Raw genomic sequence first — 18,682 nt, forward strand, 5'->3', positions numbered from 1 at the left:
TAAATTATCTTAATAATTTCAGTTGAAAATTTATTAGACATGTGACACATAATTATTAATTGAAATAAATGGTACATACAACACATCATTTATTATGCATATGGTTTTTTTTTTCCTTTCTGGTTTTTGGTTGTTGTTATGAAAAATTATAGGATCTCTTACGTTTTAAAAAATATCACATTTGACCAAGAAATTGAATTTTGCAATTTCTCACTTATTTAATTTTTTTTAGTTGATGTGTCGGTCGAGTATACAAAATTAACAATATCCTTTATTTCTATTTTCCTATCTGATTTTTTAATTATTCATTTTTATTTTATTGTGTTCTTTTCTCTTAATATTAGTTAATTAATTAGACTATTTATGGGGATTTGTTTGTCTATTTGATGTTTGTTTTATTATTTTTATTGTTGTTTAATGTTTTTTTTTAATTGCATTAGAATTCTAAATTCTCGTTGTGTGTATTTTATTAATTAATTGTTTCGTGGTTTTTTGATCTTTGATGTTGGATTTTATGAGCTTAGGGTTTTTTTTTTTGGAATTATTTCACAAATACACAAAAGTAACAAAAAAATTATAAAAATAAGATTTTATGGAATTTTTAATAATTTTACGATTTTTTTAATTTTATTTACGGTTATTTTATGTTGTACTCTTATTAATTTAGTATTGATTTTTTTGTTATTTGTATGTTTGTTATTTTTTGTTGTTGTTTTGATGTTATTTAGATATTATTTTCATATTACTTTTATTTAGTTTTTTTTTTTTTGTTGTTTTCGTATTGTTTTTATGAAAAATCATTAAAATGTAAAAAAAAAAAAATTACAAAAAATAATAGAGCCTTATGTAATCATTCTTTTTTTTTTTGTTAGTTATTTTTTTAGCATTTCATGAGCTTAGTAAGTCCTTGTTTTATGTTTTTTTATTCCTAATTTTTTTTAGAAATATTTTTATTCCTATTTTTTAGTGAAAGGTTTTAGACTAATTATTACTTATGACTTTTTGTTATTATATATTTATTTGGATTAGAATTTCACTCTTTCACACTCTTTTTGATGTAATATTTAGTTTAGGCAGGCTACCCAATAATTTTCTTTTTTACCTTTTTTCTAAAACCAACCCAATTTCAAAATCTCAAGGCCGGCTTTATATTAACATTTTCTTTCTATTTTTTTATAACGACTTAATTAGCTTATTTTAGATGATTATACTTGTAAAAAATTACGTGGATGTGTCAATTAATGAATATTTCTATTTACTTTTTTAAAAATTAATATAATAATCTCATAACTGATAAATAATAAATTAATGATAGTGAGCGTTAATTACTCTTCTTAATTTCTAATCACGTTTCAGGAGAGTTTAAGGCTACAAACATTCCACATGGTTATTCTGATCTGGAAGAGAACAAACACAACAAAGCATAATGTGGGCCGTAATGTGGGCCCCACGGCCCACACTAAACAAAACCACACAATGAGGACGGTGCACCGCATATCCCTGGACAAATCCCATCCGTCAATACACTTCTATCGTTTCCACGTGTCATCATCGGGACCTACACATGTCACTCGTGGAGTGGCTGGTCAAATTAAGTTGTGATTTGGAGTGAAAATGGTGGGCCCAATTAGGAAGGCCCATCTTGGTGGCAATCCGAAGTAGTCGGAAATATGTTTTTTTTTCTAATTTCAATCCAAAATCCAAACTTAATAATTGATTATATATAAATAAATAATGGATAAGGTGGCTAATAAACAAGCTGAAAAGTCACACAATCGTAACCGTTGGATGGGAGAGATTAGATGATCAGATGAATGTGGACACGTGGCAGTGTGGATCTGGCGTGCTTATCTGGCAGAATAGCAAATGGGGTAAGAGAGAGAAAGAGTTTACATAAGACAAGATCGAGCCAGACAGCCAACGACGTGTGACCAATCAAATAATTTAAAGTAATAAAACATTATTATGAGATGGAAATTTTTCTTTGTTTTGTATGCCCCAATTGGGGGCTCAAAATTTGTTACCCTAATAATTGTACCAATTTTTTTTTATTAATTTATCCTTACAAACAAAAAAAATATATACATTAATCTATCAAATTAATCATATGATTAGCATAACAGCATACTGTTTTAGTTTCTGTTACCATGTTCATATATTTTTTTTTAAAAAAAAAAACAATAAATATATCATTGAATTAATAAACTATTGTCATACAACTTAAATAAAACTATATAAAAACTAAACATCCCAATTAAATAAGTTTTCATCAAAATTGTACACATGTTCATCATTGATGCTTATAAAAGAATCTTCAAACATACAAATGTAAATATAATTCATTTTGTTAAAAATCTATTTTATTGGTGTACCAAATTGTGATATAAATTTATCACAATATAACATGATAGAAAATTTACATCACAATAAATATTATATTTTTATACTTACTATTATGCTAATTTTAATATTTTATCATAAAATTTTAGTTAACATTCTTTGCTATTAAATGATTTGTATTATTATTATTATACTATTAAATTTTATATTTACATTTACATTATTATTATTTTATATTTTTAATAAATTATTAAATGAGCATTACATGATATATTAATTTTTGCATTAGATTTATAATTATAGAGCACAATAATAAAAGTAGACGTAAAAATAGTTTTGGATCTTCATCTTCCAAAGATTGCTTTCCTTCCGCACTAATTTTATCAAATCAATTATTTGTTCTTCCAAACATTTTTTGTCACTGCCTCGAAGCTGACGTCCACGAATTCTATCGTCGATTTTGTTCTGTAGGTCATTTTCATAAGGCCTTGTCTTTTCTCCCTTGGCTTTTTCACGTTTGGCATCCAAGCGTCTACGAAGGTCAATAGTGAACCAACTGTCTTTAAGAGAGATTTCTTCCACCCCGTCGTCCTAATTAACTAAATCACTAGGGCAGTTTTTTCATCCCCTAACAATAGACCTATGCACTTGAGCGTAGGCCTATCGTTTTGCAAAACTCTGTCTGGCGGAGCAGAAGGGTGTCCAAGCTCAAAGGCATCAGTGACCTTCTTCTCCACGAAGGTTGGTTGACTGTATTCACGTTATTTCTTGGAGAATCTGGGACAGTTTTTCGTTAGGGCTCACCTAGCTTCGCCTTTCCTTTGTCCTTTTCAGGAGTAGAGGGTTCAACATCAGCGGAATTTACTCTTTTCTCTTTGTGGACATGCTCTTTTGGGATATTTTTCTTCAATATCTTCCTTCGTATTACTGAGTTTGGCTTGCAACCAAGCCAATATTTTCTGCATATGGAGTGAGAATGCCTCTTGCGCCACCAACTTTTATTGATCTTCAGCTAGCTCGCCAGGCATTCAAATCATTTCAGGATCTTATTCATAGTAATACGCGTTTTTATAAAATCTATCCTTGTCTCACCATCGTTTTCTTTCGTTTCTCCATCATCATCGAGGTTTCCCTCGACATGTTGTTCCCAATGCTGTCATCCGGCTGGCCGCTAACTTCAAACGCTTCCCTGTCCCCTACAGTAGGGTTGTACAAAAATTTTCGTAAACTGTCCAACTCAAATAATCTGTCCAAACCAAACTGAAAAAATTGATAAAAAATACAAATCAAAAAAACCCAATCAAATTATAAACCATCCAATCTATTAATTAGGCGGGTCGAAAATAAGTATAAATCACCTAATAAACCCAATTTAACTCAATTTAACGTGACTAGTATCATTCTTTTTAATTTTTTACTTTTCAATTTTTAGTTTTATTATTTTTTTAATAGATCATATAGTAATAATGTTGACAATTTTTTTGATTCTATAATTAATAGACCATGTGATTTTTAATAATTTTTTTTTGAATAAATAATTTTTATTAAGTATTACGCTAACTGCTTGGAACTCTTTAGTGTTGTATTTGCTAGAAAGTAGAAAGTGTCCACTTCGGCAAATTGTATGTTTTATTAATTTTTTTTTGTTATTCTGTTTTTGCTTATGTACTTAGTTTTGTTTGCTACATGTGCATAATTAATTGTATTTGTATGTAATAAGTTTGAAAAAATTATTTCAGATTAGTATTATTTAATATAAAAATATAGTGGTCTTTTATTTATTATTATTTTTAACTTTTTCTCTTTTACCAATTATAAGGTACTTTCTTTTTCCTTGCTGTCATCCTTTTGCTTTTATGCATTTTAAGGAGGAAGAGTAGACCTGAATATTGTTCCTTTTGTAAAAAAAAAAATGAAAAAAATAAATAAATAAAAATGTAATACTATTTTACAAAAATAGTTGAGAATTTATTTGTTTCAATGATGAAAATAGTAATTTAAACTTTTAAAATTTTATGATTTATAATTTATGTATTTTAAATTTACTTTTTGTATGCCTTTTAATTTCACTTGAGCCCCAAATGGGTTTAAATTTTTGCTTGATTACTTCATTTTTAGCTATAATATTTTTTTTTTCAAATCATTTTATTACTTCATAACATTCCACTAAACAAAATAAATAAATAAAAACTCAAATATATAATATTGTAAGTGCTAGAAATCATAGTGGGAAGTGAAAGTGAAAGTGATATTATGTTATTAGTTTACTTATAACCTCAATAGTTAAGAAGGTTTGTTTGAGCCCTTGTCCTTTTTCATGTATACGTAATTTATTTTGTATTTGTATACATAATATTTCCCAATAATGATAGTGATATGTTAAAAATAAATAAAAAAGATGCATGTGGCATAAATTAAAAGCAAGTAGGTTTGATATAAAGTTTCTATTTTTATATATTAATATTTATTTTTCCTATGGTCCCAACACTCAATTTCTACAATTATAGGTTTGGATTAGGATTGGACCAAGTCACCAGTGTTTTTTTTTTTCTTGAATTTTGTTACATAATAATTTTTATTATTATTATTATTTTCAAAAGATCATTAAGGTACACATAACTCACGTGAATATTGGTAGCTACACTTATCAAATGAAAAAAAAGAGAGATCTCATTATTCATTGAAGAGATTTTTTTCATAAAAAGTTGTCCCAACTTTTTTAAAACAAAAATAATAATTCAAATAAATATCATCAATTTACTATGATTATTTAATGTTATATTCATATTTATGGTCGAATTTCCGCTTCACAAATAATTATATAGATATGTAGAAAAACTCCCAACTATATATTAGCTGTGTTATCATGAAACAAAGACTTTTATTTTCTCCTTAACATTTATAAAATAGAACAAGATAAGTGGAAATTTATATCTAATTATAATTGAAAGTGATTATACATTAAAAGAATAAAATTATTTATTGCTAATGTTGTGAGCATAATCAATACACAATAATGGCAAATATTTAAATCTAAAGTAATCCACCTTAGCTAGCAAGATTAATATATAATAATCATAATTTGCCTTTTCTCTCGGATCTATTAAAGGATTTTGTTATAATTAGACTTTTTTTATATTAGGAATTTACCATAAATAAATCCCCACCCTCTTAAGTAATAATTTATATATTTATATCTGCATTAGCATAATTGTGACTTATTGCTCAAATATATTTATATATATAAAAAAGAAAAAGACACAATCAAACAAATGAAACATGTGGTTGAGTATAAAAAAGAAGAAGAGAGTTTGATGATAACTCTTGTAATATTTTGAGGAGTTTTGTCTCAACAGAAAAACGCTCATTTTGATTCCAAAAATCCTAACCAAGAAGAAGAAGAAGATAGGAAAATTACAGTAATATTTTCTTCTAATGGAACAAGATTCAAGGCTCTATGGAGAATCAACAACAGAAGGTGATTTGGAAGCTAGAGAATCAGAAACCAATCCTTTATGCCAGACTCTGCTCAAAAGAAACAGAACACTTTCTTCTAATCCTTTAGCCATTGTTGGCACCAAAGTCTCTCATATAGAGAGTTTGGATTATGAGTAAGTGATATATATATATATATATGTATATAAAAAAATCAAATCTTTTCAATGACCCAGTTCATTTTAGTGAATTTTCTTTTGATTTTTGAATTTTTGATTTTTGATCTTTTTAGAATCAATGAAAATGATCTGTTCAAGCAAGACTGGAGAAGCAGATCCAGAGTACAAGTTCTTCAATATGTTTTCTTAAAATGGACATTTGCTTGTCTTGTGGGGCTTCTTACTGGAATTATAGCCACTCTTATCAACCTTGCTGTTGAGAACATTGCTGGTTATAAACTTCTTTCTGTGTTTGCTTATATAGAACAAGACAGGTGATTATTATTAATTTAGTATTCATCACCATTATTATATTTGCTAATATGTATTGATCATCATCATCATCATCATCCATAATTGAAAAACTGTGATGTGTTTGTAGGTACTTTATGGGGCTTCTGTATTTCACTGCAGCCAATTTTTTTCTAACCATGGTTGCTGCTGTTCTCTGTGTTTGGTTTGCTCCAACTGCTGCTGGTCCTGGTATTCCTGAGATCAAAGCTTATCTTAATGGAGTTGATACTCCTAACATGTTTGGTGCTACCCAATTGATTGTCAAGGTTTATTTTTTTTCTATCTCAAAACTAATTGGCAATGTCAGGACTGTCACATCTCGGGAATTAGTTCAGCATGCCCTTAGACTAGACAAGTAGTTTGACTAAGCATTTATGTTTTTGTTTTTGTAGATAATTGGAAGCATTGGAGCTGTTTCAGCTGGATTGGATCTAGGAAAGGAAGGACCTCTTGTACACATTGGTAGTTGCATAGCTTCATTGTTAGGACAAGGAGGGCCTGATAATTACCGGATTAGATGGCGATGGCTTAGGTATTTCAACAATGATCGCGATCGAAGAGACCTCATCACTTGTGGTTCTTCCTCAGGGGTTTGTGCAGCCTTCCGTTCGCCTGTTGGTGGTGTACTTTTCGCCTTAGAAGAAGTGGCTACATGGTGGAGAAGTGCCTTGTTATGGAGAACTTTCTTCAGTACAGCAGTAGTGGTTGTGGTTTTGAGGGCATTCATTGAAATATGCAATAATGGACAATGTGGGCTGTTTGGAAGGGGAGGACTTATCATGTTTGATGTGAGTAATGTTCCTGTTACTTACCATGCAATGGATATTATACCTGTTGTTCTAATTGGTGTCATTGGTGGACTTTTGGGAGCCCTTTACAATCATGTTCTTCACAAGGTCCTTAGGCTGTACAATCTCATTAATCAGTAAGTACCCTTTGTCTCAGCTTCTTTTATTGGTTTTGTTTTGAAACTAACAACTTAGGATTATCTTAGTAGAGATTTGGCATAAACAACCCATCTTACATTTCTTCTAAAAGATAATGCATGGTAATATGCTCCTAATGGTTACAATTTTTTTTAGGTACAAGACAAGCATTGGGCAGTATAGCTATTAATATTCGAATAATTAAAAATCTTGATTGAATTATACATAATTTTTTTGGATCCCAACTTGAAAAACATAATGTAAAATTAACACTCAATTAACTAATGATTTGATCAAATTGTACTTTTGTCCTGTCCAGTGTTATTTTATAAAACTTTTACTTATTTTCATTATAATTATAGTTGATACATAATTTTATAAAAAATTAATAAATTTGATAAGAATAAAATTACACTCGTGGTCACAAAGATAGTTTAGTTTAGTGATTTTACACCTCAAATTTCTAATGAACACATCCCAAACTCGAATCTCCACACCTCATTGTCAAGAAAGAAAAAAGAAAAAAGAAAATATATAACTCATTTTACATACTCAAATATATACAATATCTATAAATGTAATGTTAAGCAACAAAACTTGGTAGGAATTTTACTATAGCATAACAGCAAGTACACTCTTGTGTAAGCAACTTCTTATATTTATTATTTTAAACAATAAAAGAAATGAATTTTTCTTCTTGGCAGGAAGGGAAAAATCCACAAGCTCCTCCTCAGTCTTGGCGTATCACTATTTACCTCTGTGTGCCTATATGGTCTGCCTTTCCTTGCCTCTTGCACACCTTGTGATGCTTCACTTGCAGAGTCTGTTTGCCCCACAAATGGACGATCAGGCAACTATAAGCAGTTCAACTGCCCCAAAGGATACTATAATGATCTAGCAACTCTACTCCTTACCACCAATGATGATGCAGTTCGAAACATCTTTTCGACAAACTCTGCAGGCGAATATAATGCCATCTCCCTTCTTATCTTCTTTGTACTCTATTGTGTTTTAGGACTGATTACCTTTGGCATTGCTGTGCCATCCGGGTTGTTTCTCCCCATTATCCTCATGGGATCAGCTTATGGCCGTTTGCTTGGTATGGCAATGGGATCTCACACAAGTATTGATCAAGGGCTCTATGCTGTTCTTGGTGCAGCTTCTCTCATGGCTGGTTCAATGAGGATGACTGTTTCGCTTTGTGTGATATTTCTCGAACTAACCAACAATCTTCTTTTACTACCCATTACCATGATTGTCCTCTTGATTTCAAAAACCGTCGGAGATAGTTTCAATCTAAGCATTTACGAGATTATACTGGAGCTGAAAGGCCTGCCTTTCTTGGATGCAAATCCAGAACCTTGGATGAGGAATCTCACTGTTGGGGAGCTTGCTGATGCAAAGCCGCCAGTAGTTACACTCAATGGAATTGAAAAGGTATCTCGGGTTGTAGAAGTTCTCAGAAACACTACACACAATGGTTTCCCTGTTTTAGATGATGGTGTATTACGGCCTGTGGGATCTGGCATTGAGGTAACCGAATTGCATGGAGTAATCCTCAGAACTCACCTGGTACAAGTATTGAAAAAGAAGTGGTTTCTGACAGAGAAACGGAAAACAGAAGATTGGGAAGTGAGAGAGAAATTTACCTCAGTTGATTTGGCTGAAAGGGAAGGAAAAATTGAAGAGGTAACAGTTACAAGGGATGAAATGGAGATGTACATAGATCTGCATCCCCTGACAAATACAACACCTTACACAGTGGTAGAGAGTATGTCTGTGGCAAAAGCTATGGTCCTCTTCAGATCAGTGGGACTCCGCCATATGCTCATTGTACCAAAGTATCAAGCAACTGGGGTGAGTCTACGTAACAATTTTCACACACTTGAACTCTGCAATCTCTCATCTTCAAAGCATATCTAACTCTTTTTCTTATCTCAGTAATTGAAAACAAGAATATAATTGAGTATCTTAGATTATATATAAACAATTATGATGAACTAACCTGAAGGTATCTGCTATTTATAGGTGCCTCCTGTGGTTGGCATTTTGACGAGGCAGGACTTGCGAGCACACAACATTTTGTTTGCTTTTCCTCATCTGGCAAGATCTAAGAGCAGAGAGAAGCCATGAACCTCTATAATCAAAGAATGGTGGTATTGACTTTCTTGGTGTGAGACGACTCATTCTTTATTCTTTAAAAAGTTTGATCAAGTTATCCAGGTTCTCTGTTCCCATACTAAGAGGGTCAAATAAGATGCCAAAAAGATACGTAAAAGCTTCATTCAAATTCTAAGAGAGCCACATAAGATGCCATGCTCCACCGGGACATAAACAACATCAAATTTCAATTATTCTTTATACATGAATTTCAGTCAAAGGAGAACAAAATTTCATTTCTCTACAGAAAAGAACCATAAAAAGAAATCATGGAGGATTTTGGTCAGAGAGTTTTGTTTTGTTTTGTTTTTCATTCTTCGTCCTCATCTCCTCCTCCTCCTCTTCTTCTTCTAAGAACCGCACTACGAATATAAATATATAAATATATATATATATATATATTTGTCGAGAGAGTCAGTAAAATACACTTGTAATCTTCACTTGTCATTCTTCACGCGTTTCTTCTTCTTCTTTCCTGCTTTCTTTTTATTTTGGCTTGCTTTTCCACCTCTCTGAAACACAGCCAACACCTCAATGCTGCAGAAATTAATTCAGAGCACAGAACAAATTAACACAGAAAACCTATATAAGAATAGCATATATGGGAGAGAGCTCATATGAAAAAATTGATCAATTTTTGTGTTGTGTCTTATGTGATGAAAAAAGAGATGCTTTAAGGTTTAAGTAATCAATACCTTTGAGTTCCAGGGAAAAAATTATAACCATGAGCCTTTTCCAAACGCCATGCCTTGTTAGACAAGAGGGATTTGCAATCCTGTTATTATGTAATATCACCTTGATAAGTTTAAAATTGTGAAATAAAACAGCAAAACCAGGACCAGAGAAAAGATGAGCATAGAATTGGTAGCAATCACTTCAATCATAGAATTACCTCTTTGAAGCTTTCCCATCCACAGCTTATATAGATGAGGGTTTGTGGCAGGGTTCTACGGCCTTCTAAAGTCACTTTACTCCCTACCTGAACTGAATCTTCCTGTGCACGTAAAATCCAAGGTCTTTTTTCATCTTTGTCTTTTACACTTGGGCTGATGTTCACATTTAAATAGCAACGATTTAATAACTTAAAAAAATGAATTCTAACCCTGGATATAGATAACTTAAAAATGAATTCAATGGTTGAACCTTTGAGAGGATGACTCAGGTTTATGCTTTATAGATGATATGTTTTGTAATATCTCGATAAGAGATGGATCTAATCCTTTTCGAGGAGGATCGACAATGATTACATCTGAACCCCTTACCCAAGTAACAGGATCCTGTTCAATTTTGTCAAAAAAATTAATAATAAATAAAATGTCATGAGGTGTCCGTATCATGAGACATCAATTTGAAAAGAAAATTGATTTTGAAAGGTAAAACTTGCCTTTGATGTATCTGCATGATGCCAGCTGATGCTGCTATCTACTGAACTCGGTAGACGGTTAACTGTCTTCTCAAAAGATAACTTTGACTCTTTATTGATCTCCACACATCTAACAGACCTATAAAGGAATGCAACATTGTGATAAGAAAAGAATGCTTTCTATCATAACAACATTTGAGAGTTTGTAAGCAAGTATACAATAAAAAATGTATTCCTACCTGCATTTTCTTGAGGCAGCTAAGGAAATTCCGATCGCACCAGCTCCAGCATACAAATCGGTGACAGATGATTCATAAGGGACATATTTTTGTAACTTCTGGAGGAGCAAGTTGAAAGCCTGTAGACGAGTAGCAATGAATGAAACAATAAGTAGGATTTTTCACAGCTTAGAGAAGGTAGAACTTCTATAAAAAAAACACCTTTAATAAGAAAAATAAAGTCACCAATAAGACTGTTCTCTCTTTCTCTGGTTTCTCATATAACTGTATTTGCATTTTGAATGAAGTAAAAAGTTACCCGAGTGTTTGCTTGGCCAAAACTGGATGGAGCCAATGAAATATCAATTCCTCCAACATTTTCCCAAAAGTCTGCTTCTCCTACAAGATGTCTCCACCTATTGCCAAAAATTATCTGCAACACCAATCAAACTTATTTAGCAAGCAGTAAAGTCTTTACTGATGGAGAATACCGAAAAACAAAAAATTCATATTTCTCAAACAATGTGTACTTTCCACTTAGAGATAATCTCATATCTTACATTGTTAGTTGATGTCTGAAAATTAGCCCATACAGAGTGAATCAAGTGGTTATTGTTCCACCGTCCTCCTTTCTTCCATAAAAACTGCATAATATTTATAAATTAGGAGAAAAAGAACCTTCTCACAAGTTCCCAGCCTTTCGAAAAAAATAAATAAAAGAGGCAACTTACATTGGTCAAGGCATGAAGTTTTTGCGAATTATGGGAAGTTTCATTTCTTGAATTCCAAACTAGAGAAACCTGTACTTTACCTAGAAAAATATGAAACATTTATAAGTGAAAATTGATGGCATCATTGTAAACATTAAGTTAGTATAAGAAATGAGTTTGGGCCAAAAACCATTTAGATATCTTTTGGACGCAGGAAGCGCAGTATCATGTGTCGTCACAGCCATCTGCATATAACCACCAAGGATACAACAAAGTTAATCAAATACAATAATACTTGCATTTTTTCAGCTAAAATTACTATCTAATGATAACCATTTAGTCACCTGTACATATCGAAGATCACCTGTACCCTCATCTTCATCATAAGGCTCAATGTTTAATTCAGTTATACCTGATACTCAAGCAAAACAAATCTTTTTAACTCCTAAAATAACCAAAAGAAAATTACTCCATATAACAATATTGCAGTTGTAGCTATATTACTGTATACATATGCAAGAACACACCTTGTTTCAACAGCTCTACTGCCGCATTTATGTTTGGATGATGAGCTGAAATAACAACTCATCCATTAATTATGTCAAAAATGGTTACTTCTAAGGGAAAAATCTAAATTGAACTATAAATAGGAACCTTTGCAATCGGGAATATCTACAGCATTATGAGTGCCCTCCTGGTACAATCCCACCACAGGATTCACTGAAGAACCACGAACCGCTAATTTCGCACGACACCTCCATCCCCACTATTCAGCACAATTTTGAAATGAGACCCAGAAAATTGAGCAGTGGAATTAATGTAAAAACAAAAACTTTACCAGTTTACAACTATCGAAAGTGAAGTCGTCGACACCGTGAGCGTGGAAGAACTCGGTGGCCTCGTCGACTATGCTAGGCCGGTGGAGATTGAACTCGTGCGAGCATCCAGAGCACCTGAAACATTTCAAGCAAAATTCTCATTACAATGGTTCAGAGAAGAGAAAATAGAAAAAGTTGGGAACTTTAGAGATATTCGTACGATTCAAAGTGAGGGCAGTGGAGAGCGCAAGTTAGCGACGGCGACGGAGACGGCGGTGGGGTTGAGTTAGGGTTCAGTGATAGAGAAGGGGGTAATTGTGGTGGTGTTGGCGCCGGTGAGTGAGAAGTAGAGGGACGAGGATTGTGGGTGCGGAGCAGGGTTGGGGAGGTGTGTACGTGGCAGCTGATGATTGGAGAAGGCGGACGAGCCGACGGGAGGCACAGAACCATAGTTCCGCCGGAACTTTTTGTTGTGTATGGCGGGAAAGGATAATATTTATCTGTTCACCCAAAACGGTCTGAAACTGAATCGAAATATCATCACTGCTACTGCTAGCCGGGTCGGGTCGAAGCCATTTCGACTCCATCTTCCTTTGTTTATGTTATCCAAAATCTAATATTTTTGTTATTTTTGTTATCATACACAAACTATGTCCTAATAAAATTATAATTACTACGTAATAAATAAATATCATACAAAATAACTAAATATTATAAATTTAACACAAAAATATTTACTATAAATATAAATAATTTTTTAATATGTAAATATAATTAGATTATATTAATTTTTAGTTAAGTTTTGAGAATAATATCCAATAATTAATTTAAAATAATTAAAATAACTTTTAACATCCAATCCAATTTAATTGTAATTAAATATATAATTTTTTGTAATTAAATTAAATTAGATTGATTTGATTTAATTGAATTGGATTAGATATAGGGGTAATGACAAAACATGTTTCAACACATCACACGAACACAACACAAATTTTATGAGAGACTCGAAAAAATTAGACGCGAGTTGAAAATAGATCAACATGACTTGATACGAAATAAAAACAGGTCAAACACGATACGAGTCACTTAACACGAGCTTGACACGTTTGATACGATTTTTTTTAAATTAAATAAAATAAAAAATAATTAATAATAATATAATTATGTAAAATTATATATTTAAAACTTTAATTTTAAGTTAAAAAAATAAATTTAATTTTTTAAAATGAAAAATATTTTAAAATTTTGAATTTTTATTATTTATAAAAAATTATATATAAATCTTCTAATTGAATTTTTTTTTTTTACAACTACAGCTACGCATAGAAATTGATCACATAAAATATGATGGATAACACGTTTTAGCACCTCGAATTGGATGTAACCCTCCCGAGACTCTCGTTTTCTGTTTTATTTTTTTGTATTACTGGTTTTGTGGTATCATGTGCTTTTTCAAGTTTATGCATAATCAAATTTTGTTGCTAGATTATGAGCAAGGTATTATTATGAGACCCCTTTCCAACGCCATACACACCCTTTGACAGTCCCTCTCAACTTCAATCACAGAGAAACCCAACTGAGAGCAAAGGAGAAGACCATACAGAACTGCCATAGCTTCCGCCACTGAAGGAGAAAGAGCTTACAATGTTCACAACCTCAATAACATCATCAAGTATGAGCTTCTTTTAAATTTTCCACAGCTCATTTCTTACAATGTAAGTGTGGTTTTGCCACAAATCTATTTGTGTATTTTTTTTTTCTCTATTTATGTGGGAAACGTGTTGTTTTTTTCTAATATATATCATAAAAAAAGAAAATTAAGAGTTCCCAATTTGCCAAATAATACAAATTCCTTAACGTTCATTTTGGATTATAGCACAAACATTAATTTGGTATAATTCAAGCATTTATTATTTATTTTATTTACTTCATTATTTTGTTGTGACTAAACCAATCTCTTACTTTTGTTTCTTATCAAGGACAATAAAATTTCTTCCAACTTGCACTAACTAGGTACGTATTATTATATGAAGACTAAACCTACATGTAGTGAGCATAAAGCTTTAGTGCTTTACACTTGTCCATGCATTACTATTAACTTATTGACTAATATGTTATGTTACTTTCTTTAATTCTGGCCCACTTCAACTATACTTATAACTCATACTCACATAACTAAATTGTCTTAAAAATGAGCACAATGTAAATAGAGGGAGATATTTACAATGATGGTCATAGTTCAAGAAGAAAAATTCCTATTTATTTTCTAATTAGACGTGTGGGAAAGAAAGACTAGAAAACACAAAGAGAGAAGCATGAAAGTAAATAACTGAATAGTTTTTTATTTTTACATTATTTCATAATTGATGTTATTTTCAATCCCAAGGCATTTTCTTTTTGATAAACAATGGCAGCAAAAACTCCAGGAATCTCTCCTTCACTCTGTCAACAAAGTTAAAATAGGCCATTCTCCAAGTCCTCTTCACAATCAAACTACCCAAAACAACCCAAAATCCCACAACGAAACCCATAACAGTGCATATCACAAAACCCATTTTTTCAAACACATGACCAAGCCCACCATCTTTTTCTTCACTATCTTCTTCTGGAGTTTGAGGATGTTGGTCACTCTCATCACATTTTCTTGGCAAAGGGTCACCACAAAGGCTTGGATTTCCTTCATACATGGATGCATCATTAAGGGTCTGAAACTGGTTCTTTGTTGGAATATTCCCTGACAAGTTATTGTATGAAAGGTTCAAATGGTTCAGAAATGTTAATGAAGACATGCTCTGTGGTATTGGGCCTGAAAGATTGTTCATTGAAAGATCTAAAGTTTCAAGCTTTTCACAATCTCCAATCATGGATGGTATGTTTCCTGTCAAATGATTCATGGATAGGTTTAAAGTGCCTAATAGTATTAATCTTGTTAACTCCATAGGTATTTCTCCTGATAAGTTATTATCAGAGAGATCTAAACTGTTGACCAGGTATAGAATGAAGTCATATTCTAGCTTTTTTCCTTTTGCTACTATTTGCAATTTTCCTTGGTATGTTATATCATTTTCTGTCAGTTCAGACTTCAATCCATTCAAATTTCCAATGCATTTGGGAATATGGCCAGAAATGTTGTTGTGTGAAAAGTCCAATATATGAAGAGTTGAAAGGGTACACAGTTGTGTTGGGATGATTCCAGTGAAGGAGTTGGACCTCAGGCTTAAAATCAACAAAGACCTCATATATTTTTCTCCTAGCCAAGTTGGAATTTCTCCAAAAAACTTATTCTCACTTAGATCAAGACTAATTAACTCACTGCAATTTTTCAAGGAAGATGGAAGTTCACCTGAGAAGTTGTTCTTTGACAATACCAAAAATCTGATATTGTTAAGGAAACCTATTGAACTTGGTATGGTACCAGAAAGACTGTTATTTGACACATCCAGTATGTACAAGAATGATAAGTCATTCCAGAAATCAGGAATTTTACCAGAGAGCTTATTATTTGAGATCACCAAGGTTGTCAATCCTGTTATCTTACTGATGGACAAGGGAATGGTTCCTGTGAGAGAGTTTATGGAGATGTCTAAATCTGAGAGAAAAGGCATCACTTCACCTATATTTGGAGGAATTGGGCCAGAAAAATGATTATCCCTCAAGTACAACATGGTAATATTGGATGACCATAAGGGTAGGGGACCCTCATAAAGGTTTGAGCTCAAGTCAACAGTGGAAGGATTATTAAATCTTAGTGTGTTTGGGACCCTACCACTTAGTTGATTATAAGCAACATCAAATTTGTCTAGTTGCAAATTGAGTTGCCAAAACCAATTTGGAATGACCCCTGAAATCCTAGCATTATTGAGTACCACTGTGGCCAACTTGTTTTGACTTTTAAGCCAGGGTGGAAAGTTAGGACCCAATTGACAGGATCTAATTTCAATATATGTGAGTTGAAATGGAGGTATCCAATTTGAGCTGATGTTGAAGATCAAAGTAACATTTGGGGAATCTTTATAAATTGTTAGCTCATTCAAGCTTGAAAGATTTGCCAAATGGGCTTCAGTTATGACACCTTCAAAATTGTTGTCCTTTATCTCTAACACAACCAGTGTTGAAAGTTGGCCTAGACTTATTGGAATGTTTCCACTCAATTGATTATTTGACAGGTAAATTTCCTTCACACATGATAAGTTTCCAATGGATGCTGGAATTGAACCTTGAAATGAGTTATGCCATAGTAGAATGGACTTTAAACTTTTGATGAATCCTAAAGATTCTGGTAGATAGCCTGTGAGTGCATTGAATCCTAAATCTAATGCCTCTAAGCTATTGTTGGAGCATCTAGACAAATCATTGATGAAATAACTTATTTCCCCAATAAATTTGTTTCCAGAAAGTTTCAAAGTTTGCAAATTACACAACTTCCCCAAGTTTCTTGACAATTGACCTTCTAGGCTATTCTCATGCAAGTGAAGTGTATGCAGTGAAGTTATATTAGTAATTGCATCAGGAAGTACTCCTTTGAAATTGTTGGAGTTTAAATCTAGATAGATTAGACTATTGAGACTGAATAGCCAAGTTGGGATTTTTGTGTTGAAGACATTATTTGACAGATCAATGACTGAAAGAGAAGTGAAATTGACAAAAGGAAGAGTTGGAGGCATGTTAGAAATGCTACAACTGGACAAGTGTAACTCAAGAAGTGAAGGGATCATATTAACAGCTTGAAGCCAATATGTATTAGCCTTTTCCAAGTTCCAGCCATTTAGATTAAGGTACTTTAGAGAAGAAAGATTAGAAATCCAATGGAGTTCACTTTCATTTGACTGTAAGTAAACATTGTTGAGATCAAAATAACTCAATCTCGAGAGATTTCCAAGGCTTGGTGGAATGGCTCCCCCAAAGTTTGCACCAGAAAGATTCAGATACTCAAGTTTCACTAGTGAGCCAAGGAAGTGTGGAATTTGGACACCTCCAAAATCATTCATGCTCAAATCTAAGTAACTTAAATCTTTCAAAATAAGAAGAGAAGGGTTGATCTCACCGCCTATTGGATACTCGACTGCTTCTCCATCACCCTGCAAATCCATGTCGTTTGAATTCATGTAGCGAAGATCGAGCTGGACCACTCGTCTTGTTATATTGTTGCAGCCTACACCTCTCCATTTGCAGCAATCTTCTCCAACCCATGATGAGAGTTGGTTTGAAGGATCTTTTAGGCCTTGTTTGAATTCGAGGAGAGCTTTCCTCTCCATTTTCAAGCAACCAACAACACCATGATCACGATCGCCATCAAGATTGGCAAGGCTAAAACTCAGCTGAATGGATTCAAGTGTGAGAATTGTAAGCACTAGATGGAATTTAATAGCAACAGTAAAAATGTTGTGTTCCATTGTGAGAGAGCTTTGGTTTTTCTATCAAATTTTATGTTGTTCCATTGTGTATGTTAATCTTCTCCATTTATAACCTTATAGGATTGGAAAATGAATCCCTCCATGACTTGACATCTCCATCTCTAAATGCGTTTTTGAAGTGGTGACAATTGAGATGGAGACGCATTATATGTGTGACTTGGCCATATGTGTGTTACTCTTCTACAAGATGTTGATGTTGAAGTATTTAAACATTCACTATTATTTTAATTTAGTCAAAATAAATAAAATATTCAATATGAGTTTCTTTTAAATTTTCCACTACTGATTTCTTATGTTCAAATATAGTCAAGTGTGGTTTTCCCACCAACCTATTTGTGTTATTTTTCTCTATTTATGAGGGAACATCTTATTTTTCTCTAATATATGTCATTTTAACTATCCGCACTAACTTTGCCAATAGAATTAGTCAAAATAAGAGCACTCACTCACAATCGTGTAAATTAGCGAGTAATACCATAACTTAAACAAAGTATATAAACACTAATTGAACTGGATTAGACATCCTAGATAACTAATCCAACTAATTCTATTTATATAAGATTATTTATCTCATCAAGGATGAGATAATCACGTACACGTAATTTTTTTTTTTTAATTTTGAATTTGTTAATATATTTTAAATTTAATAATAATTTATATAAAAAAATTATTACAAATTTATTTATAATTTTTTTTATTAAACTTATTCATATTTAGTAAAAATATATAATTTTAAATTATCATACATAAATTTTCAAAATTTAAAATAATATTAATTAAACT

At 32.3% G+C, this 18,682-nt stretch overlaps 3 protein-coding genes across 3 annotated transcripts; 1 reads left to right on the top strand and 2 right to left on the bottom strand.

Annotated features, from left to right (window-relative positions):
* Positions 1 to 5,565: 5,565 nt before the first annotated feature.
* LOC115701009 (chloride channel protein CLC-a) lies at positions 5,566 to 9,820 on the top strand. The gene is made up of 6 exons (XM_030628695.2): positions 5,566 to 5,951; positions 6,068 to 6,268; positions 6,376 to 6,553; positions 6,680 to 7,212; positions 7,918 to 9,070; positions 9,242 to 9,820. The coding sequence occupies exons 1-6, from the start codon at positions 5,776 to 5,778 to the stop codon at positions 9,344 to 9,346; spliced, it is 2,346 nt and encodes a 781-aa protein (XP_030484555.1). The 5' UTR covers positions 5,566 to 5,775; the 3' UTR covers positions 9,347 to 9,820.
* LOC115701010 (uncharacterized) lies at positions 9,472 to 13,111 on the bottom strand. Its single transcript, XM_030628696.2, has 15 exons — positions 12,703 to 13,111; positions 12,503 to 12,617; positions 12,319 to 12,430; positions 12,192 to 12,236; positions 12,009 to 12,076; positions 11,855 to 11,909; positions 11,686 to 11,765; positions 11,515 to 11,598; positions 11,274 to 11,387; positions 10,976 to 11,094; positions 10,758 to 10,875; positions 10,517 to 10,650; positions 10,266 to 10,419; positions 10,069 to 10,148; positions 9,472 to 9,910 (listed from the first exon to the last, which is right to left on the bottom strand). The coding sequence occupies exons 1-15, from the start codon at positions 12,930 to 12,932 to the stop codon at positions 9,811 to 9,813; spliced, it is 1,608 nt and encodes a 535-aa protein (XP_030484556.2). The 5' UTR covers positions 12,933 to 13,111; the 3' UTR covers positions 9,472 to 9,810.
* A 1,680-nt stretch (positions 13,112 to 14,791) lies between these two features.
* On the bottom strand, positions 14,792 to 18,441 carry LOC115698558 (receptor-like protein EIX2). The gene has a single exon (XM_030625650.2). It carries the CDS (start codon positions 17,876 to 17,878, stop codon positions 14,861 to 14,863), a length of 3,018 nt encoding a protein of 1,005 aa, XP_030481510.2. The 5' UTR covers positions 17,879 to 18,441; the 3' UTR covers positions 14,792 to 14,860.
* Between the last annotated feature and the right edge of the window lie 241 nt (positions 18,442 to 18,682).

This window comes from Cannabis sativa, chromosome 8, assembly GCF_029168945.1.
Source record: "Cannabis sativa cultivar Pink pepper isolate KNU-18-1 chromosome 8, ASM2916894v1, whole genome shotgun sequence".
Lineage (NCBI taxonomy): Eukaryota > Viridiplantae > Streptophyta > Magnoliopsida > Rosales > Cannabaceae > Cannabis > Cannabis sativa.